This window comes from Pieris napi, chromosome Z (assembly GCF_905475465.1).
Source record: "Pieris napi chromosome Z, ilPieNapi1.2, whole genome shotgun sequence".
Classification (NCBI taxonomy): domain Eukaryota; kingdom Metazoa; phylum Arthropoda; class Insecta; order Lepidoptera; family Pieridae; genus Pieris; species Pieris napi.
In genome coordinates, this window is record NC_062259.1 from 3,121,344 (window position 1) to 3,145,046 (window position 23,703).

General features: G+C 36.0%; 1 protein-coding gene across 6 annotated transcripts in view; it reads right to left on the minus strand.

The window, feature by feature from the left end:
* LOC125062682 (protein furry) overlaps positions 1-23,703 on the minus strand; it is a 101,494-nt gene that overhangs the window by 69,109 nt on the left and 8,682 nt on the right. For 4 of the 6 annotated variants that reach the window (XM_047668755.1, XM_047668753.1, XM_047668752.1 and 1 more), the window contains 14 exons: positions 22,667-23,288; positions 22,413-22,596; positions 21,554-21,756; positions 18,318-18,517; positions 16,286-16,359; positions 15,469-15,590; positions 13,990-14,169; positions 13,284-13,409; positions 9,822-9,986; positions 9,271-9,420; positions 7,746-7,909; positions 6,902-7,059; positions 5,331-5,441; positions 4,167-4,321 (listed from right to left, as the gene is read on the minus strand). In XM_047668755.1, coding sequence (XP_047524711.1) covers positions 4,167-4,321; positions 5,331-5,441; positions 6,902-7,059; positions 7,746-7,909; positions 9,271-9,420; positions 9,822-9,986; positions 13,284-13,409; positions 13,990-14,169; positions 15,469-15,590; positions 16,286-16,359; positions 18,318-18,517; positions 21,554-21,756; positions 22,413-22,596; positions 22,667-23,288 — 2,614 coding nt within the window. The remainder of the gene's footprint in view (positions 1-4,166; positions 4,322-5,330; positions 5,442-6,901; positions 7,060-7,745; positions 7,910-9,270; positions 9,421-9,821; positions 9,987-13,283; positions 13,410-13,989; positions 14,170-15,468; positions 15,591-16,285; positions 16,360-18,317; positions 18,518-21,553; positions 21,757-22,412; positions 22,597-22,666; positions 23,289-23,703) is intronic. The other 2 variants (XM_047668757.1, XM_047668756.1) reach the window with 1 other exon arrangement.

A 23,703-nucleotide genomic window follows, 5' to 3' on the forward strand; every position in this document is an offset into this window, starting at 1 on the left:
AGAGACTCTTCGGCAGCTTTATGTCGTTCGTAAAATGAACCATTAACTAACTTACCGACTGAAAGCTCTAGACTAACAAATGACGTCAGCCATCGTTAGTAACTCAATCGGTCTTAGTAACGACGATAGTTATTAATAACTGACATAACGCCGCAGGTACGATAATTTAAACACGACATTACGCTAAGTGAAATGCGAAGCTACACTTGTAAAAGTTTAATATGAATTAATGGAATAATTAATGTATTTACAAAACATCAAAAAGGCTATTCTAGCATTTACTTATGTCTGCGAACGAGCGTCTTAAGGTGCGCTTACACGGGCAATTAAAATTGCTCAATTCCAGTCAATACTCGTCAATTATGACGTCACGACTACATCAAGCAATTTACGGCAACGGCAACAAGCATCAATACTGCGCAATACAATATTGAGCGATATGGCACAACTTCATCAACTAGGCAATACTGTCATACACGAGCATTTCAGTATTCGCTCGCTATGGACGACATTCTTCTTGCTGCGGCGGCTTGTAGCGCTTTTTTTATTATTAATCAAAAACAAAAAAGAAAGAAAAGGAAAAGGCGTCTGGTGCGTCAAATCTGGGTGCGATCGTTTTTGGCAAAGAGGCCGCAATTTTCATTGTGAAAATAAAATTAAACAATTAAAGAAGAAAATAATTAATTTATTATTTTTTTAATTTTTCTTTAATTCTTTAATTTAATTGTTTTTTTTTTCAAGAATTAGATAATATATTATTCAAAAACTTTACTAGAATGTCACGAACATACTTTGAATTACTTTTGAATAAAGTAATTAGAAATTATTATTATTTAGACCTCTCGCTGTCCCCGCGGAAGAAAGACGGCAAGCCGCAAAACAAACAAGTGCGAATGAGACATATACAAAAATTGCTAGGAATTTCCAAGTCCATTGGATATTCGTCAATTCGTATCTGCGACATTGAGCGATATGAAATATCTGGAGCAATTAGAAGCAATATCGCCGAAATAGTTTATTGACATTTATTGAATTTATTGAAATCGCTCCATTAATTGCTCCAGATCGGTCCATTCGTATCGCCGAGCAATTATTGCCCTCGTGTAAGCGCACCATTAGAAATTATTACTATTCATTGTCACATAATGCCTGTTGTAACATCGATGCGACCTACCTGCACTTTAGTAACAAATATGGTACATATTGTTAGAAACTAATATTTTTATTTTATATAGTGTATTTTCTAATAATTTCATAACGCAATGTACATAACTAACTTACTCTAAATTTTCTCGCTCAGTGAATGTAATTCTTTGAGCAATAAAGTATCTTTGAACCTAAGCTAACGTGGTATGAAAGAGACAATTTTTTTTATATATGTCGCAGCCAACTAGCTTAAAGGCGGAAACATACTACCAAAACGCCACGCTACACCACGCCATCCGATGCATGTCAGTACTTATCAATCACATATATTTAATATGGTCAGATGCACATAGACAACACGCCATGTGATCACACGCGGTAACATCCAATCGATTTGGATCGGCGTGTTGTGGATGTTGTGATGATGACGTCATGCGTCAATGCTCGAGTTTTTGACACGAATGTCAATTTATATACTTAGATATTTTTGGATTTATTTGGCGAAATGAACGACGAACAATTAATTGAGTTGGTAAAACAATATTCTGTTTTATATGACATAAGATTACCAAAAAAAACTAAATACAATACACATACAATTTTTTATTTCAAGTAAAATAGACATCTGGGAAATTTATTTCTTAAAAATAACATCATCCAGGTGTGCACCATTGCGCTGCAAACATTCCTTGAATCTGAACCTCAAATTGGTAAAAACTTGCTGGCACATTGCGCGGGGAATAAATCAGCTAAATGACTTCTGAATTTGCAAGCGTGTCGTGGTGTCGCGTGTTGGTAATGTGCACGATGGACATCGGGTGTCGACACGACACGTCGCGTCGCGTTTTAGTAGTATGTTTCCGCCTTAATAAGCCGGTCAATTGACAGGCTAGCATTTTAACCAAACAACGCCGTTCAACTAGCGGCCTGAAAGATATTCATTATATGCGTTTGTAACAAAATTTAATAAACTGGCTGGCTAATGCTTAGGCGATTCGTGCGATAGAGTTACCGTGAGGCAGAAAAAAAAAAGTGTGCGTGTACTTATGTACGCGCGTAAGAAGTTATACTTCTTTGGCAATATTAAAAATAGTTTTTGATTGCATGGAAATAATTAATTACAATTAAATAATCAAAGACTGGAAAAGGAGTCATTATAGTCAAGTCAAGTTCAGTTTACATTTGAAAAATTAAATAAATAAATATTTATTATTATTCTCTTACATTAAGTGTAACATACATTTTATTATTATTCGAATGTTGTTTTTAAATTATGTCCAATGCCGTAGCATCTTCCGTGGACAACTTCATTCTGTTAATTTTGTGTCACGGTGCGCGCGCATCGTAAAATTTCACTCTCATCAATTTTTCATAACGCGCCTAAAGAAGTATAACTTCAAAAAATTAAACATCTGACATAAAAAAATATCAAAATAATAAATCAAAGCTAAATTAACATTATTATTGTCACTACACTCTTCCCTTGTACTTGTTGTTTTTCAACTTTGGAAAACACCATCAAAGTTGTGCTTTGCCGACGCCTCATTGATAGTTTGAAGAGTTTTGTTCAGTCAACAGGCTAGGCAAGTAATAAAACGTCATCGATCCATGGCAATTGCCTAGCTGTTTGATCAAGTGACTCAATATCTTTCAGGCCGCTAGTTAACCGGCGATGTTTAGTTAAAAGGCTAGGCTGTTAATTGAACGGCTTATTAAGCTAGTTGGCTGCGACATATGCAAGATGGAGGCCGTAGATCTGTGCACGATATTACACAGTTATTTTGCGAGTTTTTGTCTTTTTTGTGTTCATTTGCCCCTAAACACTCAAAAATTAAAGAAATCAAATACATATAACCATTATTATACTATCAATAAATTGATAATAATGCCTCATTATTGCAGGAAAACGATTAAGTGATATTGTGTCTGCCATGAGCACAAGTTTATTTTATCGATGAAACATTGATAATAATTTTCTTTAGTGACTTTTGTTTATGCGTAGAATGAAGATGATACCTATTAAGAGGCAAAAATAAAATTGCTTTCTTTCAGGGCATTTAATAATACAACTGAAAGAGCTGTAAAGCAAAATTTTCATGGTCTAATCACCGAAAAGTAATAACCGCTGTGTTCAGCAGCGTATAAATCTGTATGCAAACTGTAAAAAAGGTTTTCTCCTTTTCTATAATTTTATACTTTTTAATAATTTATGTTTTAAATTTTAAATTTGGCTACATATCTGAAAGGGTTAAAAAGAGCAATATCGAAACCAGTACGTAAGCCTAAAATGCAATCAATAATTTCTTAGAACAGTAATCGATGTAATCGGCTACAATTTTCTTATAAATATATAATATAACAAAGGATCCTCTTGCCGAGATTCTCGGTAAAACAATATTAGCCCTCGCAAGGATGCTGGCCAAGATAGAATAAACAAGCTCTAATTCTTGTTTATACAAATTGAGCAGCATCGTTCAAAATTCAAAGAGATTATGTAACACCTAGCGCCCACGCCGCTTTTGTGACGTCTAAGTTGTATTCTTCCTACGTATTTACAAATTAATGGAAGTAATAATACATAATTAATAGTTAGGGAGCTGGCGAGCAAAATTTATATATGATCAGCACACATGGCAGACGTTATTAATAATGATAATTATACCCTCAGAAACATGAAGGACCTCGTCTGCCACCAATGACATTCTTGAACAACAAGTTTCAATTATGGGGACTATTAAACAAAAATCTGTAATCTCCGGTTTCTCAGGCGACGACGATATTAACCTAAATATTATAGAATCCGTGTCACAACTGTCTTTTGAGTTTATTGCCAGTTCTTCTCTTCCGTTCTACGCCCTTTGAGATTAAAATTAGAAGCGTTCATAAGTGTACATTGTGTTACCTACGTAATGAATAAATGATTTTGACTTTAAATTTGTTTTTGATGATGTCCGGTCTCGCTATATGAAGATAACAGAGCTGTGAAAAGCTAAATAAATGTATGATTAGAAAGAAATTACCTTGCACTGAAGATGGTAGCGAGTGCCATGAAGCATCCGTCAGCCACTCTAGGAGCTCCGGTGAAGCATTTGTCTACAGTCCAGTCCAATAAGGGCCCAATGTCAGGGTTACATTCCAATAGAAGGACTATTGTTTCACGCGCCAGTTCATATATCTAATAAAAAAAGCATACATCGAAATATTGTATTTTCTAATCTCTACTGGTTTTTTTTGCAAATCATATTGTTTCATATTATTATATCAACAAACTACAATGTTAACTCTTTATAACGAGTTTCAAGAGACCGAGCATTTTTGTTTGTTATAATATATATAATACTATCAATAGGCAAATTATTTTGTTTACTGGCCATCTTGACAGTTTCAAAGTTTGTTTACGACTGATAATACACGATAGGTGACGATGGTGCGTTTAGTAAATGAGACCAAAATTTCCTACATGCAATGTAATTAACAATAACAAAGGCGAGACGGCTGTTGATGACCTCGGGTGTCATTCTTAGAAATTTCGGCACCTCAAAAGTTAGTTTGTAAGCTGATTATAAAAAAAATACACTTAAGTACGTTGTTGATGTCTAATTAATATGAAAACATTTCGTCGTTATAGAGAATGGCTTTTGCGTTATATTATATGAATACATGAGTATGGGTTTTGTGTTAAACCAAACAAATGTAACATTTTACGTTGTAGAGAGTTAATACTGTATTGAAAAAAAATTAACTTCTCAAACAGTATTGTTATTAACAGAAATCATTAAATAGACGTGCTACGTTGTGAGCACGTTTTATCCTAGCGTTACAACGCTTAAAGAACAGGGTAAAACATAATGCAACTCATCGGTTTAATATTTGTAAATTTGTGAGGAACATGTATACTAACTTTTTTAGTATAGTAGTTTATTCTAAGAGTACATTGTCTTCACATATAATTATTTAACAAATGTAACAAAATATTGTAAACCTATTTTAAAAGAGTAAGTGTGGAGTTTCTTGCCCATTCTTCTCCACACGAAACTAACTTTTGGAAGGGGCAACTAGAATCTTCTTTATATATTTTTTTTGACGTTCAAAAGTGCCATTTTAGATGGTCTAATTGAAATAAATGATTTGACTTTGACTTTGAATAAATGCCTCAAAAATTTTTTTTTATAGAATAAACTTACCTTATCATTAGTTGACGAAAGCATTTCACTGAGCCACGGATATAAAGTCCCATCTTCAGCCAGTGCAGTCGGAGCGAAGCAAGGGCCGCAACACACTAGTGCACTCATTGCCTACAATGAGGAAACTTTTTAATAACTAACAGTTGTGTTAACTTCCTGTTTAATTAAATTACGAAATTTTTATGAGAAGGGTTTCTTAAATTTAGAAAAACCATAGTTCAAAACTGTTTACGTACACATTTTACAAATTTACTTCTCCTTTACAAGCAATGATAAGTTTCAGTTATTGAATATAAGGATGCATTTCGGACTGTTTATTCACTCAAGACGTCTGTGCCATCGATAATGAAATCTATTCCCCTGGACTGGACACGAATTTATTAGATATTCACTATTTCCCCGGATTGGACAGGAATTTATTAGATATTAAATAACTCAATTGTTCAACTGGGTAATATCAACAGACGAAGTATCATCACAATGAGCGAAATCAAATAGAGAAAATTACATTACTCTTTGACAATTCACAACCTAGAGAACTAGCAGTGTTTTGATCAAGATTTAGTACAGTTAATTTAATCAGCCACTCTATATAGCGTTCACAGATTACAGCAAAGCGTTCCATACTGTTAACCATCAGGCTATCTAGAACGCTCCTAATTTACCGGGAATAGACCTAAAATCTATACCAATCCTGGTTAAGAACTTTCTACCTCTTTCATACCGGGTAATGTTACGACAACTAGAAGCTAAACCATTAGACATCAATATTTTTCTGCTAATGCATAAGTATATGGCCCGACAGAAGAAAAAGTACATTGTTTCTATCCATGTTTCGTCATCGTTTCTTGTAGGGCGAATGGAAAAAATATATGGTGGCGTTGAGTAGTTTAAGTATCCATTTTGAAAGATCGATAAAAGCTCGAACTGCAGTAAATCCTAAGATATTCCAGTAAAACCTACGATCTACCAATTCCTTATGATAAATGTCCCAAAAGGTTTGCGATTCGAACTCTTACCACCATTGGTATTCCGTTGGTAAATCTTAGGATTTACAAAATGTTGAAAAACAAAACATGTCATAACGTGCTCAGCGCATCGATTTCGACAGCGATAGAAGAAGTTGTTACGGATAAAGAAGTGAGTCTTAGAATTCTAAATGCCTAAATTTTCACCCCTCTATCACCAACCCTTATTTTTTATTTTTGTTAATTAAAATCTTATGACTTGAACTCTGAGGTTTATATAGAGAAAAAGGTAGGCTAAGTAAATCACAATAAGGAGAAACGAAGTTCGCGGGGGCAGCTAGTTTTATTATAAATATTATAATTATTACGGAATTATAGTGGCTTATGGGATTATAACTTTAATCTTTTTTTTTTTTTTTCTTCTGCGTTTATTTGCAATCAGCCCCAAGGCTATGAGCAAATTTTTTCTGTGGTGATGTCATGTGGAGTGACTTCCCATTGGAAGCATCTACTCATCTTCTGTCTAGAGCTACTGCCGGTCTTCTAGCTCTAGAACATGGTGACGTTTTAATAACTTTAATCTAAATATTAAAAAATACGTACTTTAAGTGCAGCTCGATTTAATCTCTCATCGACTTCAGGCGTGGCCGGTTGCGGCACCAACGTCCCAAGATGCTTCACGAGTGGTCCACACCAACCAGCAAACAGCGAAAAGAGTGACTTGCATAACTCGCGTTTCACCAACGTACTATACATCTCCACTGAACCAAACATTTCGAATATCAGTACACGTTTTAGGTCGCAAATCCTATTTGATCTTCAGAGAGATTAGATATTCGGAGCTCTAGGCAACCTATATAGCCAACCAACTGAGACTAACCTAACAAAGGGCATACACCTGAAGTTAAGTGATAAACTCCCGCCGATTATAGACAATAACAACGACAGAATAGAATCAGTTTTTTTAATCCTTTGTTAATACATTATATAATATTGTAAAAAGTAATTCATAGGATTTAAGATACACGTATAAACAAATCTTAATATATATAAATTACGTGTCACGTTGTTTGTCCGCTATGGACTACTAAACCGATTTCAATCAAATTTGCATACCGTGTGCAGTTTGAACTAACTTAAAAGATAGGATAGCTTACATCTTCATTTATACCCGTAATATTATTTTATTGCAAATTATTTGACACAATTCTAACAGATGGTGCTGTGTTGAATGTACCAACGTTTCACATAAGTTCTCCTACCGTTTCCCTTGAATAGATTACTACTATGTAATATAACAAAAACTTTAGCCACAGCTAAGCTTGGCCAAGTCTGCTAGTTTAACTATATGTTGTTTTGAAGTTATTATGGGGGTAATATAGATTTCCATATTAATTTAGAAGTGCTTTAGTTATTAGATATAGAACAGTTGTACTGGATAACTTACGTGGAAAGCTCTTGATAAGTTCAGTGACGAATTCAGCGAAGGTCAGCCTCTGTTCTCTCGCAGCTGGTGCATCTTTTTCGGCCTCCACTTCGAGGCTCTGACGCACTCCTTCTAAATATTCGGTTAGGGCGGGGTGTAGACCTCCGCCTTCTAGCGCGAAAGGGCTACAAAATTAAAGAATAGATGATTCTACTCTGCACGTCATACGTACTGTGTCGTTGTCGGGGGAAATCTTTATATATACAGTAGAACCTCGATAAGATAAAGTCCAAGGGAAACACAAAATATTTTATGTTATAGAGGTTTTAAGTTATCAAGGTTCTATGTCAGGTAAAGGTTAATATAGAGGTATGTACATGTTTCTATGTACCCTTCCTCCCATTTTTACTTGAATGCATCAGAAGGATGGAAAATTAAATATGTAATCATATTTATTCACATTACTTACATTACATAAAAATAAAACAACAACTAAAGGTTTAGTCTACTTAAAAAAATCTGTGATTTTCTTTTGTTTTAAAAAATTCACTGTTTCTAAATCGATTTGATTTTCAATGACAAATAGAGAGGAGAATACATTAACACATTAACTTATGATGCAAGTAAGTCGTTGTCACAAAGCTAACCGCCGCAAAGCTTTGAAGAATTTAGATAAAGCAAACAATAGGTAATGTATTGTTTACGTTAACAATACATTAGTAAACACGTGCAAGCAATAAATACCGAAACCATTTGTTTTGACACTCTTATAAAATGACTCATTCACAAACAATTTTATGTTATAGAGGTTGTGGAAACATTTCTTTTAGTTACTGAGGGCCTATACAGAGATTATTTATTTACGTTATAGAGGTTGCGTATTTTAAGTTATAGAGGTTTTGGGCTCTGATGGGAAGGGAACATAGTATTTTTTGAAGTAACAGAGGTTTTTATGTTATCGAGGTTTACGTTATCGAGGTTCTACTGTATAATTCTTCTGTGAGTGTGTATGTCACTGAACTTCTCTCAAACGACTGGACCGATTTTGATGAAATTTTTTGTGTGTGTTCAAGGGGATCTGGGAATGGTTTAGATTCACAAATCAGCCCGCCAGATGGCGCTGCAGTCGGTACTTTCATACTTTGCTTTACTAATCGCTTGAAATATCATGCAGGACAACGTCTGTCGGGTCCACTAGTATTATATATTATTTAAATAAACTGCCCGACTGTTTGTGGACCATTTTATGTTATGTTTTCTTTTAAATTTGATCTAAGTCCACTTATATAATAACAACAATAACAATTATTTATTTTCTCTCATATAACATTTGAAACAACAGTACGATTACAATTAAGGTATTGGGAGACTGGTTTCCAAGCTAGGTAAGAACCTGTGATATGGATAACCAGACAAAATTGAAAGTTTCTAAAAAAGAAAAAAAACAGTCAAGAATATCATGACGCAATACAAATTTTACCACTACGACCGTGCGTGTATGCTTGGGCTGGTATAACATAGCAATGAAGAATTTAATAAGATTTACCTGATCGCAAATGTTTTCCTCTGGGCAATGATGAGTAGCATCTTGTTGAGATGAAGTCTCAAAGCGTCGCGTCTTCTGCGCCGACGCATATTTTCTTGCTTACGGTCGACTGCCTCGCGTAGCAACGGTACGAGTTCCTCAAAGAGATCCCTAAAACAATGAAAAAAAGTGATATCTCGTAATCAACGCAATAAAATAATTTCTAAAAGGGATATAAGTAAAATGTATCGTATATTTAGTGAATGTTCTATTAACGGGATTGAAAAGTGACAATAAATTTGTATTGCATAACCTTATCTACTATATAAAAATAAGTCGGGTTTTCCTTCCTGACGCTATAACTTCAGAACGCACGAACCGATTTCCACGGTTTTGCATTCGTTGGAAAGGTCTCGGGCTCCGTGAGGTTTATAGCAAAGAAAATTCAGGAAAAAATTCAACAGAAAAGCGGGATCACCAAACGAAATGTTACATAAAACGAAGTCATCTGGTGGCGAAACGGAGTTCGCCGAGTTTGCTAGTGTCTTATGAAAATGTGAAATTCTACTCACTTCAGTGCATCAGGATTGATGTGTCCACAAGCATCGACAGCCGCGTCTCTGACTTCAGCCACCTCGCAGCGTGCGAGCGGCACGGCCAATTTGTGAAGTGAGCTCGGAACCGCCGCTGCACGTGTCTCAGCACCACTCCGCTCGCTCAGGGAATCCGGAGACGAACTGTCATACGTCACAACATTATTGCAAAAACACTTCTACACCTGGACCTTATCTTGGTTATTACATTAAACATTTTACAAATAAATTCTAGTTGCGTAACTTGTATCGACATCGCTACTATTAGTGGTTATTCATTTGTCAAGCACATGTTTATTGATGAGGAAAACCGTCCCGCTTTTGCGGAACAAAAGATAAGCTGCATTATGTCACCAATATTGGACGCTTATAGTAACGGTATCTTTTTAGTTCAGTTAGCAGAAACAACCGAAACACCAAACAAAACATAAAACAACCAACTAACTATAGAACATCGGCGCCAATGTATGATTTTATGAAGGTGGTGTAAAACATCTACCACTACCTTTCCAACAAGCAACAAATTGTTAAACAAACAAAGCCTGAAAACAACTTTTTCATGTTATTAATATCATGGGTATCCTAATATACGAGCCCCGATGCAAAATAATTCGTCTAGTGTGCAATTTTCTCTGTGAGATTTTTCCTAACTTCATTATTTTTGTTTATCTATATAAAATATTAAGCTGTTCTACTATGACATGTCGCGTTACTTATGCCATTTTTTAATTATGAACCAATAATTTTTTAGCTTTTTAAATTTATACATATCCTGTTTTAAATTCGAAGAAGTTATAAGCAAAATAGTTCGTGTAATTGTTAATCGCAAAAGCAAAAGAGTTCGTCGATCGGTGAGTTTAAATAAGATTATTCCTTCTTTGAACAATTATGTTGCATAATTTAAATTTGTAAAAGTAATTCTGTGTCATTTGAGACAGTATAAATTCTGAAAATTTCAGTTTTTTTAATTAGTTTTCAAATAACAATGAGTCGTGGCAAACCCGTGCGGAAGAGCTTCGAAAGCGAATGGTTTGTGGGGTCGATATTGTCAAATCATGTTACCAAATATCTAAAGACTTGATACTTTCCAGGTCTACAGTCCAATCTATCATTCAGCACTATAAAAAGAATAGAACGACTTCTTGTTTGGAGAAAACTGGTCGACCACGCATCACAAGTGCAGTAGAAAACAGAATCCTGAAGAAAATTATCAAAAATAATCGTCGTGCTCGAGCTGGAGAACTCACGGTGCAATGGAAGGACATGATTCACAAAGACATCTCAGTTGATACTTGCAGAAGAGTCCTAAAAATAATGGGTTACGGATTTTACACCGCTAAGGAGAAACCACTGTTGACTGCTATACAGAAGAAAAAGAGGTTGAAGTGTGCTGGTGATCATTTAAATTGGGCTTTCGATCAGTGGAATAGAATAATTTGGATTACGAGTCTAAATTTTAAGTGATAGTCGGCGATGAAAGGAAAAAAGTGATTCGGAACAAAAATAAGGTATTTCATACTGATTGTCTCAAACTCAAAGTGAAGTTTCCGGCGTCTCTTATGATATGGGGCTGCATGTCTGCTCAAGGTGTTGGTGGTATGCATTTTGTCGATGGTTCTATCAATGCTGAAAGATATCAAAACCTTTTGGAACAGAATTTACTGTCCTCTATTCAGTCACTTAAGCATCAATATTCCTTCATTATTCAAAAGCATGGTGCTTTCTGCCATATTGCAAGGACAACAAAGACGCGGCTACTGGCGAAAAGCATCCCTACAATCGAATGGCCCGGACTTGTCACCGATCGAAACCCTATGGTGGAAAATGAAAGTTCTCCCTAAAAATCCATCAAGATAGAAGAGCAACTTAAACTCTTGGCTGTCTGGAAGTCAATTGCAGCTGAGGAGTGTGCAGCGTTTGATGCAACCATGCCTCTTCGCATTAAAGGTGTCATCGAGAGCAAAGGCGACACAACTAAGTGGTAGACGAACTATTTTGCGTGAGTGACAATACTTTTGCGTTGCTTTTTAGAATATTTTTTTATTTTTAATGTTATGTAAAGTCATGAAAGAATTTCAGTTATGTTAAAATAAACTTTAAAATGTACCTCAAATTGTGGTTTACTTTTTATTAAACGCTCTTAATTATTTTACCAATATCTACTTTCCATACTAGACGAACTATTTTGCATCAGGGCTCGTAGAATCGATCAAATAATCACAATTATGATAGATTCGTATCATAGCCGCATGCATTTAGAAAAACTGAGTCTACCATCAGACGAAACCGATGACCTTGGACACCAAAGAGACTCACTTCCCGCTTAAACATTACACACTCACTAGAACGTATGACTTAAGAGAAATTTGACGGTAATGTAAATTATTATTCCAATTCACCTGTATGGGTTTTATTAGCCGAGCTATACAAGAAGCGAAGACATTCTAAGTCCATTTACTACTACTACATTTGTTCAGGTGTTTCAAGATTGTATGTTAAAATGTGAAGACATCGAGAAGTTACGGTATGAATGTTAGGCTTGAATCCAACCTTTATGGTCTCTTATATTGTTTGATGTTAGCTTTGTGTGTGTGTGTTCTATATTTCGCTACTCTCAATTTAGTAATCAATTTCTGCAGTCTCTAAGGGGCCGTTCAAGTATCACGTGAGCAGATTTACTGCAATTCATCCCCCCACCCTTCCTTTTGTCAGCAATGTACATAAACGTACTGTTGATGTAATCACTAAATAAGAGTATCAAAGACCAAACCCCCTCCCCCTAAAGTGCTTACGTAATACTTGAACGGCCCTAAGAAGTGTAACATATAATCACTTTCTTATTGCTTGACCCTGACGTCATTAAGTAACGCATTACCAACGTTTATAAAATACGTAATCACACAGAATTAGTGATAAGTATTGTAAGTATATAATTTAAACAAAATAAATCGTAGTGTTTTTTTGTTTCGTACTAATCTACGCTAAAATTAACTACATGTATAGAAATGTGTGCGTGCTTAAAACATTCACAAACAGGCTTAGATAAATCAGACAAAACCATGTTTTAAAATCGAAAGATCTCATTACGGCAATAGTTCATCGAACTATAGTTAACATCTCTTTCAATTAATAAATCTTTCGATTCAAAAATCAGAAGATAGGGTTCACATAATTCCATTTCCAAACATATAACACGTAATAGGTTTTTTGAAAGTATAGAAGTCAGAAGGCCATTGATGACATAGCTGTGCACCGTCTATATGTGAATGGATAACAATGACTTCACATTTGAATGACACGCGATTCCATCCCACTTTGTTAGAAGAAATATATCGTACCGCGTCATTTAATGGTCAAAACTATATCTTGTATGCGGAGTAACAGTTTAAAAAGATGGAATCGCAAGAATGAATAATGCCGTGCACGATATCGTTTGGCCACCTCGTTCGCTTGTGGTGCCTGTGCGCGCGCGCATAGCTCAACGGCAGCGTGAAGAAACCGACTGGCGCGTTGAGGCTCTCGTTCGATGAGGTCAGGTGAGGGCCGAGCCATGGTTCACCCTCCGTGCTACAAGGGTTACACACATCACGACCAGTATCTAATATGCCGTCTTCATCTTGGCCATCTTGTTCTTTATCCATATCAAATCGGTTATATATTAAATATGACATGTTCTCCGTGATACAAAAAATACTTTATAAACGGATGACGAAAACGTCCTGTCCGTACGATTTGAAGATTGTTTAAAAATAAGGATTAAATAAGTAATGAGGTTGTTAACATTTAAGATTGTGTACTCTTGCAAACAGTGTTCTTATACAGTGTATAAGGAAACATGCTAGGTGTTATTGTTTATTGGATTAGATTTCAAAAATTGTATTAATAGATATATTAAGTGAAAGTAGATCTAAGGATTTACTACTAAACATTCCCGATACACCTAGGTAATAAATTATTAAATGGCAAAAACTATTCCGCTACTCAAAATACTGCCAAATATACTTAGTGCTAATAAAAAAATTATTTGCCTATTTCGTAACGCTATCCCATCGTCACAAAAACTGTTCAAGGTTTTTTAATTAGGTAATTAAATATGTATTTTAGAGAGTGAATAAAAAATATAATACATCACACTTGGGACACGTACCTGAGGCTTAGATCTGGACTTGCGCAGCGGACGACCGGACTCGGGACTGCCGGTACCACGAGGTACGCCATAGTGAGGTAATACTTCCATACTTGCATATAGCCGTCTCTTTCTTTCTCAGGCTTCCGCGGCAAAGCCGGCGAACGAGACAAGAGCGACGCCCGGTTGTCGTTGACAGGTCTATGACAAATTTAATTTTCTTTTAGATTCATAAAACGCATATCTGTTGAAATACAGTGTAAACTCAATATAACGACACTCAAGGGACTATGCCTATTTTGACGTTACAAAGAGTTGCCGTTAAATGGAAAGAAAAATCTGTATGAGAAAAATAGAGTTTATTTCAGACTAGTGTTAGTAATTACATAAAAACAATTTGTATTAGAAAGCCATTGCGTTGTCTGTTATTTTTGTAGTGTACCAGTAGTTATACTAAGATTTTTAATTCCGTAGAATTCTGACATTTCATAAGTGGTGCACCGAAAAAGGGACAAATTTGACTTATTTGAGGGCAATAAAAAAATGCTACGTATTTTTTATGTTTTACCTACAAAAAGGTAAATCTATATATTTACTTACTCAAATGACCTAATAAAAATATTTCAATGTCACGAATAAAATATCGAATTAACTTTAATTACTTTATTTTATTCTTTAGCTGGCATCACTGCCTACTAATTCCAAGTTTAGTAAACCTTTGAAAAAATGTAATCTTTACTTCTGCGTTTTTTACTGTTTGTGATGAAAAGGAACGTAATTACCACTCGCCGTTAAAACACTTTCAAAGTGTAGCAACGCACTTGATAAAATGGGTACATTAACTAACAATAAAATCTATGTATAGACTCAGATGTTCAGACTCGTATTGAAATTGAAAAATGTGCCCGGCCAAAAAGGTATGCCATCCCTGACATGTCGAAAATGATACCTGTCAGAATTCTACGGAATTAAAAATCAGAGTATAGGTTGTATTTTTTACTTATTTAACTATCTTGCGATATAGAGGCATCTTCGTGATAAATCACATGCAAGACTGCGCAATTTGTAAAAACAACGGATTTTTTTTTTATTTAATAGGAGGCAAACGGGCAAGAGGCTCACCTGATGTTAAGTGATACCGCCACTCATGGACACTCACAATGCCAGAAGGCTTGCAAGTGCGTTACCGGAAAATTTCTAGGAAAGTTCGCTACATATGACGAGTAGCGACAGTCGAGATTATTTCTCGACAAAAGCGACAAAACAACCCACACAGCTCCGCGGTTTTAACTAATTTTGGCAACTTAAAAAGTACTTTTTAGTGTTTAATTGTTGTCGTTATTCAGGGTGATGCTATGTAAAGTGTATCATTGTATGGAAGACAACCTAAACCAATCAAAACCGAGTGATTTCGACGCTTTAGGGGGTTCTCGTTAAATACATAGAGGAGTGGAGGTGGAGGAGTTTACACTGTAATATAGTCAGATGGAAAACACTTACGCCGGCTCGATAATCGTATAGAGCGCATGAATCCTGGCATGAAGAATGGGCCAAGCTTGAAGGACGGTCGTAGGGCATTTGGCTGGAACTCGGTTCTTTTCCAGCAGTCCGTACAGCACTACCTGCGCACAATATGTGTCCAATCAATTGAATTGCTAGTTATCGTACAGTACTATCACCAAGGTTAAATTTCTGGAAAATGACTTGTTAATGAAGCGTATGGGCTAACGTATATATTTTTTTAGTGTATACAGTGGACTCTCTATAGAGAGTTATAACTCGGATGTTAAGGGAAATTAAATTAAATTCGAGTTAACGAGTTAACGAGTTTTCGACTTAACAAGAACTTCGAGATACGTATGATTTAACTGATGAAGTTTCGACTTACAGAGACGCGATTTCTAAGTGTATTTTTATGTATTTATATATTTTCGATTGAACTCGAACATTAATTTTGAATTTTATTGCTATTATTTCGGGATATTGCAAAATAATAGCAATAAAATATATAAGTAAAACGTCATTATATTTTACTAACTACGACTTATGGAGTCTCCTTTTTTAAATTCGAGATAAATATGTACTGAATACTTCGTAGGGAAACAACATTTTGTTCGAGTTACAAAGTCTAAATAATTCGAAATACCGTGTATTAGTTCAGTGGAAGGGAATGGGAATGTTTTTCGACTTACTGAGGATTGCGATTTAACCAGGTTTAAATTATGATGTAAATAAACAAATATGTTACCGGTTTTAAATCACAGACTGGTTAAAAGTACATTAGTTATTAGTTTACAATTAATAATTAATAAATTACCTCCCAAGGATCAGCTCCATTGGTAGAACTGCCGCTCCAACTGTTCTTTGATGATGTCTCATCATGCTGAAGACCTGTCACATACACATAATCAAAAACTCTTGGAAAATTTAAATAACTTCAACATCACGCATTAGGGAGTGTTCAAGTATTACGTTTAACGCGCCGTAACGTTTTACTGTACCCAAGTATAGGTCGGTTATCGAAAGCTGGCGGGTTCACAGTACTCTCACTAATGCAATTTCACATACAGTATGTTTCAAAATATGATTTTTTTTGCCATGCTATACATTTTAGTCCACTCTGGTTTTAGTAAGGTTGGGTGGGTTGTAAATAAATAAAAATGTGTCAAATACATATAAATATTAGGTGCATACGAGGGTGGATCCAAAAGTTCTAAGCCAGACCAAGAACGTGAAAGAGTAGTTCGTGTAAATAATTTTTCATTTTTCGACATAAGCTCCATCTAGCTCAACACACTTCACTTTTACTTCACTAACTATTCTTTCAATACTCCTCTTAGAAACCCCAGTCGCATCTGATGTCAAATTAAATATAACATTTTTTCATTAAACTGTTTTTATTAAGATGCTTAAAATAATTAAAAACATTGGGCACCATTTCACGAGATTGCCCTGGTAATGTTTGAAAAAAGATCAACATGTACAGTAAAGATCAACATAAACAGTAGCAAAAGAAAAACAATAACTGTCTCTTTTATACTCATAAGCTTGACCGAGCGCGAGAGAGACAATAACTGTCTCTTTTATACACATAAGCTTGACCGAGCGAGAGAGAGACGGACAGTCTTTTCATGATGTATTTGTGATTGTATTTCATTTTGGCATCACGTCTCGCGCTTATTCACAGACACTTCACAAGCACAAAGTGTAAATGTGTTGAAGCCGCCAGCTTTAGATAACATACCTATATTAGTTTTAACCCATTAATTAACAGAACAGACAGAACGAACTTTAAAATGTTCAAAAATCTTCACAGTAAAATAAAACATCAATTATTAAATGAGAGTTGGGAGCCCTGACACAGGTATTTTTAACTTAAAAGTGTTCCCAAATCTAATACATTATATTATTGTTGTCAAATGAATAACCACATTTTTTTTATTAATTTATCAAAAATCGTAAGACATCATAAGTACTGATGCGTACTGACGTTCTTAAAATTATGAAAGTTTAATTTGAACTTTTAAACAGTCACTAATGACTAAACTGAAATGGTGTTAAATAACCATTATTCTGCTATTTCATCGTAATATTACATTCAACTTAATGTCAACGTGCAACATCAGTGTTGGCCAAGTGGCGTGAGCGTGCTACTCCCGTCCTTGCGGTCGTACGTTCGAGACCCGGCTGTGCACCAATGGACTATCTTTCTATGTGCGCATTTAACATTTGCTCGAACGGTGAAGGAAAACATCGTGAGGAAACCGACATGTCCTAGACCCAAAAAGTCGATGACGTGTGTCACCGGAGGCTGATCACCTACTTGCCTATTATTATCTTTACAATCATGAAACAGATACAGAAAACTGAGGCCCAGACCTAAAATATTGTAGCGTCACTTGTTTTTGAAGTTATACTTCTTTAGGCGCGTTATGAAAAATTGATGAGAGTGAAATTTAACGATGCGCGCGCACCGTGACACAAAATTAACAGAATGAAGTTGCCCACGGAAGATGCTACGGCATTGGACATATAATAATAGAATTTATGTTACACTTAATGTAAGAGAATAATAATAAATATTTATTTATTTAATTTTTCAAACGTAAACTGAACTTTATAGACTATAATGACTCCTTTTCCAGTCTTTGATTATTTAATTGTAATTAATTATTTGCATGCAATCAAAAACTATTTTTAATAATGCCAAAGAAGTATAACTTCTTACGCGCGTACATAAGTACACGCACCCTTTTTGTTCAATGTATCATCAACCTAATATATTATATCATGATTTGTACTTTGAATATATTAAAAAAAAAATCCTCATTTACAAGACCGATACACACCACATGTCCACACGGGGTGCGTCCTCTCCACGAGCCACACGAGGTCCGGTTGGGCGGCGGCCAACGCGGCCTGCTTCTCGGCCGGTGGCAGAGCCCCCAAACACTTGTCCGTGAAGTGCGGGACGTGGGCGTCTGCGGCGTCGATGAGGGCCGGCTCATCGCGAGTCAACTGAAGTCGCTCCAAGAGGCTCTTGCATTCCCTGAACGGAAAGATTTCATTTCAGAAGAGATTCTTTTTGAAGTGAAACTTCTTTATCGGGGTTGGAAAAAAATTTAGTGTAACATTTTTTCGTTACGCGTCACATTTTTCCGTTACGCGCCATCTTTTGAAGTGAAACTTCTTTATCGACGTATGGGAGAAATTTTGTAACAGGTTACGCGCCATGTTGCTTTTTGAAGTCAACCTTCTTTATAGGCGTTGGAAAAAAAATTTACACACATTTGTCACATTTTTCGGTTACGCGCCATCTTTTTCTTGTCCCTACCACGGTTGATCCGAAGAGATTCGAAGCCATTAGAAACAAAAATATATAATAACGATAACAATGATAGTAATACTAATAATTCTATTACATTTAATGAAATTCTGTAATAATCTTAGTAGTAATAAGGTAAAATGAATTAATTGTATTTGTGTTCATGTCTATGATAATAAAAGCCTTTTGTTACACTTTATCTAATTTAACTTTATTTAACGAATTTCTGTAAAGTTGCATATAGTAGATCATTTTTCGAAAAATAAGGTCATAAAGAAGTTTCACTTCTTACGTGTGTACACCTAGTACACGCACACATTTTTTTTTTTGGGATTCCTTGTATAATAAGGTCAACACTTTGACGACGGTAGATGGTTGCACTGTGGCTACTGGACCTCAACTATGAGGAAACAGAAAAAATGCTAACCATAATCAAATAGTTGAGTACAAAGTTGATACTAATTTATGTTAATAATAGGGAATAAATTTATAGTATAATAGTTTTAGTTTTATTAGATTAACAATTAAGTAATAAAACATACACATACACACACCCACACACATATGCATAATTTACGCACACACACCCATGTGGTTTTACTAATATGTGTATCTCTATAAATATTGCAGCCTATGTAATAATGATTGTTTATTCTCAATAGATTTTTCTCTACTTTATAAAACCTTCTGTCGATCCGAAGTGGTGGAGGCCTGATGACCTGTAACACAGGTACTCTTACCTTTAGCAGGCATCAGTCTCACACAAACTAGCATTTTCCCTTATCTAATATACGTAGTCGGTCCCAAAGTTCTGTCATAAATGGAAATAATGATAAAAACAAAAGTACTTATCAGTTTTTAATGAGTGATATATCAATTTATAGTTCATTAATTAAGGAATAGAAATAGCATAAAATTATTAGAAATGACCTCCCTTATTTTTAATACTGGCCCTTAAGCCCTGCGGCCAGTCGTCTATCGCAGCACGCACCATATTCATGTCGATTTCAGTGACTGTGACTATTTAAATATAACGTCAGACTCTCCAAATTTTTATGTGGTATAGCACAGACCTTCCTCTCTAAGGCCTGCCAAATTTTATAGTCCAAAGGATTAAGATCCGGACTGGAGGAAGGCCAATCCACATGTCTAATTAAGTCGATGTTTTGACGCTCAAAACAGGCTTGAGTGGTCTTGACTGTGTGTGAAGGCGCAGAGTCCTGCTGGAACACGAAGTGATGTCCCGCAAATAGCGTGCTGGGCAGGTCTTTAACAAGCCGATCTAAAACCGTCTCTTGGTACACTTTTGCACTGGTTTTGACCACCTTTTCGCAAAAATGAACGTCATTTGGCCCGTAATAGGACACTCCTAATCAGACTATTACTGATGATGGATGATGTCCATGTTGCATCCCTGGAACTTTATTTACAGCTTCTTCAGAACTCCTGGCGTACACTCTATCATTCTGTTTATTGTACTTCTCTTCAAAATCGAAAATTTTTTCGTCCGTAAAGAAGATATCACGGTGTCGGTTTTTCGCGTACCACTTCAACAACATCCGCGATCTCTTAAGCCTTATTGCTTTTAGACGAGCATTAAGTAAGTGCCCACTTTTTTTTTTGTATGCTCGTAGACCAAGATCTTCATTTAAAACCTTTTTTACTATTTTCCTATTGACACCCTTCTGCATCAACTTCTGTTTTCGGACAGGATTTCTTGCTATCCGCGCCTTGATAGCTTTGATTACTGCTGGTGTTCTTGCGGAGCGTGGCCGGCCAGATTTTTTCTTGGCCCCAACACGGGAGACTTCATTGTACCTATCAATAGTACGACACACAAACAATTCAAACTTTTGAGCAACTTGAAAATGGTACTCGGCGAGTGCCCACAGCGGTGCAACGCAATAACAGCTATTCCGTTTTCTTTCAATGTCCACTCCATCGTGAAAAATTACGGAAAGTAATTTTTTTTTCTTTTAAAACAATAGTCAGACATTCAAAAATATAATGCAATATTTTTTTTATTAAATCATGTTCGAAATTTAAAAATAATGTGATAGTGACAGAACTTTGGGACCAACTACGTATAAAATTCTAGTGTCGCGGTGTTTGTAGTTAAACTCCTCCGAAACGGCTTGACCGATTCTCATAAAATTTGTGTGCATATTGGGTATGTCTGAGAATCGGACATCTATTTTTCATCCCCCTAAAATTTAAAGTACCCTAATATTTTTTTTCAATTTTTAGATAAATTTTTATTTTTTAAGGTACAGCATTAAAAATACACACAACCCCTAATTTTCACCCCTCTATGATCAACCTCTATTTTTTATTATAAATGATATACATGGCAAAACGACGTCAGCTATAGTCGTATTTTTAATTAGACGAAGCCAACTGACAGTAGCTAATGTCACTTTGTAATTAAAGTATAAAGTAATAGTGATGCGTTCAGTTCTTGTTCAATCAGATGAATGAACAATGAGTGTGAATAGTTAATCATTTCAAACAATAAAAGAATATTATTTCTATTTCAAAATTGTAAAAAAGTGCTCTGATATAAGTTAGGTACTACTACTCAGTAACAACAATCAGTTTTTTGACGTCTTATTACAAAGCGCGGCGGGGCGACTAGTGCCATCACCGATCATTAATTCAGGGGTTTTTACTTTGTCACAACACTATTTTTATTTAATTAAATGAATAAAGATTATTATTATTCACTTCTGATGCATTCTAATCACTTGTCAACCGTTATACCTCAGAATGTGCACGGCCAGCCTCCTCGGATAAGCTTTGCACTGACAGAGCATCACCAGTCCTAGAGCTTCGACGGCTCGAATGACAGAGGCGAGCGACTCGGTCTTCGCGGGAACGGTAGTCGGCGGTTCGCCGTTCTTCCAGCTCGTTATCAATTGCAAAAGCATCCTTAGACCGTTCTCGACCAGCTGGGGTGTGGTGTCCTAATGTGGAACATATGTGTGAGGTTACTCAACTATCTATTTGTATCTGAACTAGCTATAGGTTAATTCGAATGTCAAAATCTATACTAATATTATAAAGAGGAAAGATTTGATTTTTTGTTTGTTTGAAATGAATAGGCTCCGAAACTACTGGACCGATTTCAAAAATTCTTTCACCGTTGGCAAGCTACACTATTCCCGAGTGACATAGGCTATGTTTCATTTTCAAAAACATTAGGGATGCTTACTAAAACTTGAATAATCTAACCCAAGGTGTAAAAAAATAAACAATAAACTTCCTTCAATCGCGTGCGCTGCGAAAACTATTAATGATAGAACAAAATGATGTATTACAATTTTTCAGGACACATCACTATCTATAAAAAATGTCTTGACAGCATGTCTCTATCTTTTATAGTTACGTCACAATAAGCGTCCTTTTATTAATTTTTTTTTATTAGAATACCACCGCTAGAAAAGGCTCTTTATTCGTACCTAGGTATTGATCCTTATCAAAATAATTACCGTTTTACCGTTTACCGTTTCTCTTGAATAGTTTACTACTATGTAATATAACAAAAATCTCAGCCACAGCAACGCTTGGCCGAGTCTACTAGTCATAACTAAAATAAAACACAAATTATCGGTAAAATTACCTGTACTTCTTTAGCAAGAAACTGAGTGAAACCGGCCAGTACGTCTTGCCGCCATTCGGGGAAGTCCACGATGAGAGTCTGAAGACTCTGGAACGAGAGTCCCCTGAGCTCTTCGTCCATGTGAACCGTCAATCTGCAGAGGAGGTCCACCAGCTCATTGGGGCTCATGCCCTCGGGTATCAGCCTGTAAATATATTAACACGGTTCCATGTCGTTCTAATGGATACAACTAGTAAACAGTTTAAAATATTTACCGAGGAATGGCTGCCACACAGGTCCTGAACAGATCGATTCTCGGCTTCCTCTCTCCCGTATTGATCTCTTGCTCCTTTGTCACGTTCTGTGTGTTCGTCAGCATGAGGGGTCTGCCGTAGTGGGCGTCCAACGCCCGCAATATCTCGACGAGCACGCGCCTCACGTACGGAAAATACGCGCTCATCCCGATCGACTGAGCCGTTTCGTCCGTCAACATTTTGTTCAAGAAGGTCTTCTTCACTCTCAAGGTGTTTCCCGAGGGAAGGGTCCCCGAAGTCCTGGGCATCGGCGGTTCGCCCTCCTTTTGCTGCAAGCTATCCGCCACCACGAGAAACGCCCGCAGGCCGATAGACATTCTCTCAGGAGTGAGGATTATTTTAATCGGACGTCCGACCATGAGCAGGTCGAAGACTATCTCCCGCATCGCAAAGTCCAGCCTCTCTTGAGCGATGAACTGGATAATTTTCACGAATATGTTGAGTGGGGTGTCGCGCGGAACCACGCCTTTGGAACCTTTCGGGAACAGCGAGTTTACGATACTTTGAAGCCGGGATTGGGTCGCGGAATTGCTTTCGCACTTTATACGGATCATGTATACCCAGAGGAGACGATACAGCGACTCTGAAAAATATTCATGAATTACATGACAAGAAACGATAACCTAAGTAATCGCGTATCTGATTCCCTTTAATCTATGTTTATTAAGAAGACATTTAAAAATAAGGCTAAGGCACGTAGGTATATATCGACAAAAACAGTTTATTTTTTACTCTTAAACTCTGATTTTTAGTTCTGTAGAATTCTTACAGCTATAATTTTTTGACATGTAAGAGATTACAAACCTTTTTGGCCGGGCACATTTTTCAATTTCATTAACATTTAACATTTTATTTGTTAGTGAATGTATTAATTTTATTAACATTAAAAATGGTTTTACGGCGACTGATAATTACGTCCCTTGTCATCACAAACAGTAAAAAACTCACAAGATAACATTTTTTTTAAAGGTTTACTAAACCTGGAATTAGTAGGCAGT